This window comes from Orcinus orca, chromosome 1 (genome assembly GCF_937001465.1).
Source record: "Orcinus orca chromosome 1, mOrcOrc1.1, whole genome shotgun sequence".
NCBI lineage: Eukaryota > Metazoa > Chordata > Mammalia > Artiodactyla > Delphinidae > Orcinus > Orcinus orca.
The window spans coordinates 28359982-28370492 of NC_064559.1; the positions used below are offsets into that span (position 1 = coordinate 28359982).

The 10511-nt window shown below is 42.6% G+C and overlaps 1 protein-coding gene across 5 annotated transcripts in view; it reads right to left on the reverse strand.

The window, feature by feature from the left end:
- DENND1B (DENN domain containing 1B) overlaps nt 1-10308 on the reverse strand; it is a 259477-nt gene extending 249169 nt beyond the window's left edge. For 3 of the 5 annotated variants that reach the window (XM_033416652.2, XM_049708637.1, XM_033416648.2), the window contains exons 1-2: nt 10173-10308; nt 1687-1751 (exon numbers count right to left, since the gene is read on the reverse strand). In XM_033416652.2, the coding sequence (XP_033272543.1) occupies nt 1687-1751; nt 10173-10216 (109 nt within the window). In that variant the 5' untranslated portion in view covers nt 10217-10308. Of the gene's footprint in view, nt 1-1686; nt 1752-3743; nt 3891-10172 lie in introns of those variants that run through there. The other 2 variants (XM_033416653.2, XM_049708628.1) reach the window with 1 other exon arrangement.
- Between the last annotated feature and the right edge of the window lie 203 nt (nt 10309-10511).

The window sequence follows — 10511 nt, forward strand, 5'->3', positions numbered from 1 at the left end:
GAGAAAGCTCACGTACAACCTAGGATCAGTCCCCGCCTGGGGAAAAACCTGACCACAGCTGCAACTCACATGGGCCTAAGTGCAGCAGGCAGGGCTGGGGGAGCCAGGAAGGTGTCTGACTTCCTACCTAAAATTAGCCAGGCCCACTTCACCACAGCTGGGTTAGGTTCCTCTATTTTAAGGTGTGCAGCCCCAAATTGCTTAGGAGTATATAACTGCTGGCCGGTTTCAGGAGCTAAGAGTGTCGAGAGACTTTCCACCAAGCCTTGAGAGTGGACAACTAGCCTGGACAAAAATTCCACACTGAATCATCAAGCTGTCTGGGGTCTAAGTACACTGGCAGTGAAATCATACACTGGAGATATCCATGAAAGCATATCGCCCGAGGGCACAATACGAAGGAAATGAGCAAGAAGAGATGTCCCTTACTCTTTTCCACCACCCAACACACACACACACACACAAACACACACACACACACACACACACACACACACACACACACACACACACGCAGGATAAAAGTAAGGGAGAAACTGACAAAAATTCATGATCCTAAAGTGTTCTTGTCCTTTCAGGAAATTATATAGAACTGACAGCTGAAACCCTTCCAAGTAATGTCCCGTGATTGTTTTTTGTTTTTTAAAGTGTGCAATTCAATGGCATTTAGTACATTCACGGTCTGGTACAATCCCAGCCACCTTTAGCTAATTCTGAAACATTTCCATCACTCTAAAACAAAACCTCCTACCCATTTAAACGTTTCTTCACATCTCCTTCTCCCCTCAGTCCCTGGAAACCTATTTACCTATTTTGGATATTGCATATAAATGGAATCGTAACAATATGTGACCTTTTATATCTGACTCCTTTCACTTAGCATAAATGTTTTCAAGGTTCATCCACATTGTGGCATGTATCAGCACTTCATTCCTTTTTATGGCTGAATAGTATTCCGTTGCATGTATAAACCACAATTTGTTTATCTGTTCATCCACTGATGGGCCTTTGTGCTGTTTCCACCTTTTGGCTATTGTCAGTAGCACTGCTGCAGACATGCGTGTACATGTATTTGTCTGAATACCTGTTTTCAGTTCTTTGGGGTACATACCTAGGAGCTGAATTGCTAGATCATATGGAAATTCTATCTTTAACTTTTTGAGGAACCATCAAACTGTTTTTCACGAGCCTGAACCATTTTACACTCCTACCAATGTCCCATGACTCTTTACCTCCCCCTGAAAGTCCTAGGCTCCCGGAGTGAACCCCATGGAGTGGGTACTCAGTTCACATTCTGCATTTGGGAAACATTAGAAGGGAACTGGTGCGGCTCCCATTTGTACAGGCGAGAAATTTTTTGCTAGCATTTAAAAAAGGAGCTGAATTTTCAAAACAAAATGAAAAATGAAAAGGCATGCCCTTCCACCAAAACTAACAATAACTTCATCAACCAATGGTAAAGTTAAGTTGTAAGTTACATGGCCTTTACATACACCTGAAATTTAAGCTGCACAGATAACATTCTGGATTGCTACCACCTCGTGGCAAAGACTTAGCATCTATTTTATTACCAGAACTTGAGACACTAGACACAGAATACACATTTAATTCAGTACGATCCTGATGCCACCACGTTCTGGTCGTCTACAACAATAGCGCTTGTTTTGAATTAGCAAACACACATACCTTCATCTTCTGAGGCATGACATTTCACTCTCAATACCAAGTCAAAGGTTCTTTCTGGATTTTCCCTAAAAGAAAAAGAACTTTGTTATTTTTATCTCCTATAACAAAGTTTATATTTTCTTAACTCTAAAAATTAATCTCGTTCTTGTCTCAGTATGTTCCATATAACTACATGACCACAGCGTATAAGAAGTAAAGTGTTTTCCTAGTTCAGCAACTTAAGAACCCTGAGGCTTAGGAGCCTGGAGTCTTGGGGCAAAACATTTAACCTCTGAGCCTGTTTTCTTACCTGTAAAGTACCCTGTTCGCTTCAAAGAATAATAATGGTGAGGATTACAAATCAAATAATACAAGTGGAAGTACTTTATAAAGTATTAAGTGCTGTATAAATATAAAGCATTGCCTTTATCTTACTGAATCAAAACCGGAAAGCCAGCACGTTCCTAAGTGTCTCTACCTTTCCCTGCCAGCAGAGTTTGACAGCAGGTTCTCCAGCTTTCTTCAAAGGACTTGCAATACAGGTGTAAATGAACACCTGGTTCCACCTGCCATGTTCTAGAGCACCATGAGTCATTCATAATGTTCCTTAAATGCAATACTTCGCATAAACTTTTCTTGAGATATAATAATTACAGCACATAAGCATGTTTAAAGTGCCAAACTATACATAGCCTCCAAGGCCAACCAAAAAAAGCCTTATTTTATGTCAGTTATCTTTGGGGAAATTGGACATCTGCCTCAATACTTGGATTTTATCACTAAGAACAGTGAGGCTTTGCTTCATTCAAGAGTTATCCACATCTTCACTAACTGCTCATACATTCAACATAGTCTCTGCTTTATTTCAAAAAGCAAATTGAAACCTACTGAGACATCTGTTTTAAAAACGTAGTTCTGGGTTTTTTTTAAAACTTAGTTCTGTTTTAATCTTTCTGCCAGAAGATAAAAGGTCAAAGTCTGATACCACAAAGTCCATGTGATCAAAGTGTTAATATATTTCAGTTATTCCTGCCAAGGAGACCTTAGTGTCTTTGTGTGCACTGGCTGTTTGTAATATGCACTTCCTTCAAGAAACTAATGGCAGCTTTGGCTTCTAAATAAACATTTGATTTTTAAAAAATTTATTACAAGAATCTAGAAACATAGGAAGCGACAACCCACATAAATTTATTTGCAAATAGAAGTTTCCTCAGCCCTCCCACGATTCACTTGCTTCAATGGGAATAATCAACCTGGACCCTCAGTCAGGTGACCCTCCCTCCTAAGCCGGTTCAGGTCAAAAGGTCCACTTTTCACGTCATGCACCTAGCAACCCACCCCCCGCAAGATATCAAACACTGAAGAAAACAATTCTAAATCACACAATTTTCCTATTTTCGTAATAGTCTTTAGGATCTCTCAAGTGTAAATAGTAAATATCGATTCTATTATACTGGGAAATTTTAAAGGCCTTTCACGCTAAAAGAAAAATACACGTTATTCACGATTTTAAACTCGGAGGAAGGGAGGGTTAAGGGGGGCGGGGGAAGAGAAGAAAAATGGAATTCTTTGCAAACTAAGTTTCTGTAGCAAAATATAAAACTCATGCCTCTAAGGTACCCAAAAGAAAATCACCACACTTAACACAAATAGCTTTCTGCCTAATTCGTCTCCTAAAGAAAAGCCTCCCCTGGTGGGTACCGGAGCCAACACATCAAAACACCACCACCGCCCACCCAGCCTCCCAGACCCTCTGGCAGGGACCAGCGGCCGTATCACCGCACACGGGGGCCCCTTTCAGGTCCTAAGAAGAGGCGTAAAAAGAAGGACCTGGGACCGCGCCGGGAAGACACCTCACACCCGCACCGCGCGGCCCGACGCGGCGCGGGCGCCCGGCTGTCACGTCCGACCCGCGGCCCAGGACCCGCAGCGGCCGCGCCGGCGCCCAGGCCTCCGCGCCGGGCCGCGCGTCCTCGCCGCCCGCAGGCTCCGCGGCCTAGGCCGTCCGGGGACCCGGGGGTCCTGGGGCCCGGGGTCGGGGGACCGAGGAGGGGCCGCTGCCCGCCGCCCGCACTCACTTGGTCCTGCAGTCCATGGCTGCATGTCGCGGGGGCCGCCCCGCCCCGCCGGCCGCCGCGGGAACGGCCGCTCAGAGCCCGGCGGCCGCGGCCCGGCGGTGGAGCTGCGCCCGCCCCGCCCCCACGTCCGGGTGACCGCGCGGCCGCCGCCCCCGCCGCCCCCTCGCGCCGGCCTCACGCTGCCTGCACCTTCCGCGAACCAGGAAGTCGGCGGGCGGGGCCGCAGCCGGACCGCCTCACCTGGGCCGCACGGCCCGCCGGCCCCCGCGGGGGGGCGGGGGGCCGGGCCGTGGGCGGGCGTCTGGGGGCCCCCCTAGGGGCCCTGCCCGGTGGCCCGCGGGCCGCTGTTAGGCCAGACCGCAAGTGCCCCGCGTCCTGAGCGCCGGACCGGCCGGCTGCCTCCCCGGGGCCGGCCCAGGCTCGGGGCGTCAGGGCTTCAGCCCGCGGAAAGCTAAGAACCTGACGAAGCACCTGGACTCGCCCTGTGCTCCACCCCGCGTGCGCCCGGCGCACCAATTGCCCGTGTTTGCTCGACCCTGCGTAGGCTGGTGCGTTTCATTGCTGTCAGGCTGCAAACCCGGACGGAGCTCCAGGTGCCGCTCGGCTCCAGCTGGGCCTGGTTACCTCCGATTCCAGAGCCGCCCCCTCTGGAGTCGGGAAGGTTAGGACCTGCACCTGCTTAAGAGCCCTGCCAAGCAGCCAAATAACAGTGCTCCACTTGCTTGCACATCGGGGACACAGACCTCCCCCACCACAGGCCGCCGCACGGCCAAGCACTCACCTGGGGACACACCCACGAAGGGACAGGCCTCGTGAAAGGGCAGCCAGGGAGCTCAGGGCTGGACGGCGGCCCGAGGGCAGAGGGGCTTGTACAAAGAGCTGCAGTGTTCAGAGCCCTGGGGTACGTGGGAGCAGCTGGTATGCACCGTCCCAGCGCTTGCGGTCACTCTACATGACAGACACTTTCACCAGCATCTCATAGATGAAGAAGCGGGCCAAACCAACCCTGGGATGATGGCCAAGCTGGATTTCAGACCAGGTCTACCCTATACCGCCTCTCTCCCTGGGGTGAGAACAGAGCTAGAAGTAGTCTTAGGATGGACGTGCGAAAGGCCGTCCAGGGCTGGGCTGTTAACGCAGACACCTTCCCAAGAAGGCTTCTCCCACACGTTACCACCCTTGACACATGGCTTCAGTGTTTTTCATCCAAATAGGGGCTGCTTCAGACTTTATTCACGTAAAAGGTAAGAGGATGAGAGGAAACCAAATGTGGTATGTATAGAGTGTGAGTCATGAGACATACAAGTTAAACAGGAAGTCTTGGGAATTAAGTAAAGAATTTAGAATCAAGAACCTAAAATTAAACTCAGTTATACCGATCTCAAACGTTCTTACCAAAGATAGGCTGTTACTTGGCCAACAGAACAAGATATATTGCATAGTCAGACCCGATAACTTAAAATGAGGACAGGACATAATGGGGAAACAAAAAAGTTATATTTTAGCATAATGTGTTGTCATAGCTTGACTTGGGGTGAGACACTCAGTTTCTTGGTTCCTACATTTGTAAAATGGTAATTACTACTTGTGTATCACATGAATGATATATGATGTTCAAATTTAAAAGTGCTACTAATTGTGTGCTCTATTGAGAAACCATTCTGTGGATTTCAGTTTCACAATGAGGCAACATACACCACATAATTTTTTTCCCAAATAAAACTCTTTTCTACATAAGAAGTTACCATAGTCCAAAGCCTTGGAAAAAAATCTGTAAACTCAAAAACCACTTCTGCTCCAAGTGTCACTAAATTTCTCAGACTTCTACTTTCATTATATTTAATTCTTCTCCAAAGAAAGGAACCCTACCTGGGCTGCCTGCATCAGGAGTTTTTAATTTGTGGTGAGGCACTATTAATACAACTGTTTTCTCCAACCATTTGTTGAGATTTAAGTGACAGTCATACCCCTGCACAATATAATTTTTTTAAATTTACTTTAAGTATATGAAGAGGAAATACTACATATGCACACACAAATCTTTTTAAACTGGCTTTTAGGCTGACCATGATGAAGAGGTTTATTCATCTATTCAGATATTACTGAGGTAAAAGGGATAGAAACACAGATGGACACAATTTGCATGATTTGTTTAAAATTACTGAAAAAAGAGAATTTTGTATACAATTATCTTGGTGAGATGTTTATTGAAACCCATGGTATAAGTTTAGCAGTTTTAGAACTTCTGACATGAGTCGTAGAGAACTCTACAAAGGGCAAGTCTTCAAATTGGTATTAGATCTTCCTAAGATCATATTTCAGCAGTAATATTTCCTACTTGACTATTGATGTTAACGTATTTCAGGACTATAGTCATCAAAGGACATAGTCTGCATGTGGTCAAAGAACATAGTTTATAAGCTAATAATCTTAAAATCTTTTGAGCTTATTTTAGTTTTCTGTGTGTGTTTGTAAAGAATATACATAAAAATATGTCCTTGGGAATTCCCTGGTGGTCCAGTGGTTAGGACCCAGCACTTTCACTGCTGTGGGCCCAGGTTCAATCTCTGGTCGATGGAACTAAGATCCCACAAGCCGCGCGATGCGAAACAGCCAAAATATAACTAAATAAAAATAAAAATATGTCCTTGATCAAATATTATGATTGTGTTGTTGACATCTCCTCTTACTGGATTTGCATCACAATTGACACAATTCAATTAATGGACGAGATGACTTGAAATCTCCTAATGTGACGGTGGATTTGTCTATCTCAATTTGAAGTTATTTCAATTTTTGCTTTATATAGTTTGGGGCTGTGTTGTAATATGCAAGCCAGTTTACAATTATTATATCTGCCTGGTAAACTTATCATTATGTTGTGACTTTCTTAAATTCTAGCAATGCTTTTGCCTTAGTATCTAAACAGCTTTCTTCTGATTAGTGTTTACCTAGTATTAGTAACTCTCTTTTCATCCTATTACATCAAAGCCTTCTAAATCATTATGTGTAGATTTAGCTAACAAATGTTACTTTTGGCTTTCAGCCTAGTCTGATAATCACTGACTCTTAGATTGCGCTTTTAGACCAGTGCATGTATTATAATTGCTGACATATTTGAATTTGTTTCTGCCATCTAATGTTGTACTTTCCATTTGTCTTCTCTGGATCTGTGGTTTTTTTCTCTCACCTTTCCTTCTTTAGGATTGATTGATTTTTTTTTTAATGCTTCCACTTCTCCCCTATTCTAGTTGTAAGTTATGTACTCTGTTCCTATTCATCTAGTGATTATCCTGGAAATTTTAACAGGCAAATTTATCTGATTAAGTCCAAAGTTTATCACTACATGAACCTTCTCTCACTACATGAACCTTCTCCCAGACAACACAAGGACCTTTAAAATACCCTCCAAAACTACAACACATTATTTATGTTGTATTATACTCTTGTTTTATATCAATGTTTGTTTAGATTTACCCAGACATCTACCACTTAGTTTGCTCTTCTTTCTTATTTTCATCTTAGATGTCCCATTTATGATTGCCTTCCTTCTGCCTAAAATAAATGCCATAGGTGCTGACTGATTCTCTCACTTTTTGTTTGGGTGAGGAATGTTATGTATTTCACCCTCACTCTTGAAAAATATCTTCACTGACAAAGAATTCTAAATTGACATTTCTTTCTGTACATTTGCAATACCATTACACTGTCTTCTAGCATCTCTAGTTATAATGTGAATTTTGAAAGTAATCTTGAAGTGTAATCTGTCTTCTCTCTCTGCTTTTAAGATTTTCTGTTTGTCTTTAGACTTCTAGTTTCGCTATGAAGCACTGAGATGCAGATTTTTTTTTAATCCATCCTTCTTGATTTCTTTGCATTTCTTGACCCTGGACTGGTGATTTTCGTCAGTTCTGGGAAATTCTGAACCCCATCCTTTCTCCTCTTTCCTTCTGGGACTCTGATTATACACATGTTCTCTTTTTACCCTCCATTTCTCTTAACATCTCTTTCGTAATTTCTTTTTCTTTATCATTCTAGGCAGAATTCTGGATAATTTCACAAATATCTTTTTTTTAATAGACCTTTATTGGAGTATAAGTGCTTCACAATACTGTGTTAGTTGCTGTTGTACAACAAAATGAATCAGGCACATGCATACATGTGTCCCCATATCCCCTCCCTCTATCTCACCCCTCATATGGTATCTTCCTTTTCATTAATTCTTTCCCTGGCTTTGTCTCATCTTCTGTTAAAGCTAAACATTTAGTTTTCAATTTATATTACTTTTATTTCTAAAGCTCTTTTTGGTTATTTTTAAATCTGCTTTCTCAACTTGTGTTTTAAGCCTCTCTTTAATTTCTTAAAATATATTTAACATACCTATTTTAAATTCTGTTTATGATAATTCCAATCTCTGCAGCCTTTGTGGGTCTGATTCTACTATCTGATTTTTTTCTGCTGGCTCTAATTTATGGTCCCTTCTTTTCTTCCACGTGTGGTGATTTCCTTTTGTTACCTGATCCTTGGAGCTTCATATGTGGAAATTTAGTGAGATCTGAAAGGAAGCTGAGTTCTCTGGAGAGGATATTCATTTATTGCCAGTAGAAGTCTAAGGAGCACTACCAGTTCAGAACCCTCTGATACTAAATTCTCAGCTTGAAACTTTTCAGACCACCCAGGTGAGATGTGACTTGTAGTTATGAATCCTCCAGGAGGATTAACTCTGCTCCAATGTTTGAGACAATCAGTTTCCCTTGAATCCCTTTGGCATGCCTGGTTCTGAGGGGTATCCTATTGGACTTCCCACATTAGGAAGGGCCTTAAGCCCCAAATGGCCACAATAACAGAGACTCCAGTTCATCCAGTTTAACAAACCCCCTCTCGATGGAAGATGGCTGTGGTGGCCACTTCACTTGCTCTTCACCCCCACCAAGTACTCCTTGCTTCCCTGACTGCCCTTAAGTGCCTTTAATAATTTTCAAAATATTTAATTCTGAAGTTTTAACTACTTTCAGCATAAGTTTTAACTAGACATCATAATTGACTGGCTTTAACTACACTATCCACCTAATAATGTCTACCTTCCTCAAGCCATACCCAAATAGTCCCTGACTTATATACATCCTTATATATTAATGGTGTGGGGAAATCTAAGTTCAGGGCCTTTAGTAAGACAACTGTCCTGCTTTACAATGTACTGTGATAACCATAAAGGTAACCCCTGGCCCCCCAGACTCGATCCGTTCACACAATGGAAATATGCCTTAGACAGAAATCAAGAGATACTGATACCTGGAGTATCGACAGCTCCTTCCCCTTTGGAGTATGGAAAAAGAAACAATATTGTCAACTCTAGAATGGTATTTCTTAATTAATACCTTTAATAATGCTTCAAGTTTGGAACAGCATAGCTAGACTCATCTGGGCCATGAGCTTCACCAATTTATATCAGGGTTTTAAGTTCCAAACAATTAACTTAGACATGAGCTTTTAGACACAACCCTCTCATGAGTTAACACTCAGCATGGATCCAAGTCAGGCATTCCCTGAAATCTAACGCTACACTGCCTCCTATTATTATTCCCTGGTGAAATTTATTAATAATATCATCACCTCATTTACTAAGGAAGAAAAATCCTTTATATAAAGTATTTAACAAGTCAAATTTCTTGAAGTCTTTAGAAAAACATCTTGAAAATATTTTAGTAGGACCTGCCTTCTAATACCAACTGAGATAGTGTTGTTAAAAAGAACATTAAGTATATTATTCTTTTTAGGCTTAGCAGCAATATCATGAATTTGAATCTAAAGGTAAAATTCTCCTTTCAAATGACATATGAAGTACTTTTAAAATAGAGAGACCTGGTGGTCCAGTGGTTAAGAATATATCTTGCAATGCAGGGGATGCCGGTTTGATCCCTGGTTGGGGAACTAAGATCCCACATGCTGCCGGCCATTACTAAGCCCGCTCCCCACAGCTAGAGAAAAGCTTACATACCCCAATGAAGAGCCCGCGGGCAGCAACTAAGACCCAACGCAGCCAATAAATAAATAATTTTTTTTAATACAGATAAGGTAGATGAGAAGACTTTGGAGCAATATGTTTCCTGAACATATTATTCCTTGAGTTGTCTTCACACCTCATAGCCTATATTAGCATTCTATATTAATTTGAAAGCCAACTTCAGAAGTTGTCTTCCAGCTTGGAGACAAAGGGTTCAGATCATTCTTAACATCTTTATTACCAAATCTGAACATATCCAAATATTTATAAAATTCAAATAGGAAATGATGATATTTGTTTCTTTTGCTGTTAAACTTTTAGCTAAAAAGACAGTAGAATTCTCAAAAATAATGCAGCAAAAAGAGATTCTCCTTCCCCCCTGTTTCAGGTGATTTGCCCAAAATTATAAAATCAGATTCTCTTACCTCTGACCACCTTCAGCTAGTTCACTTTTACCTTTGTTCCTCATTTTTCCAGACACTGGAAAATTTAAAAACAGTCCTTCGAGTTAAGATAAAAGAATATTCGGAGCAGAGTATCAGCAACCGACTGTAAGCAAAGACAAGTTTTCTTCCTAAGTCCTGGGAGCTGCACTGGATTGCAAGAAGCAGGGCGGAGTGTGTGTAACCCTGTGGCGTGGGAAAGACTCTCCCAACCCCACCTGAAATGCCCAAGGTCGCGAGGCCCCTCCACAAGACCACCAGAGTCGAGAGTCAAAGCCAAACGGCAAGGGTCATTTATTGCAGGTTCGAACCTGGACCTCC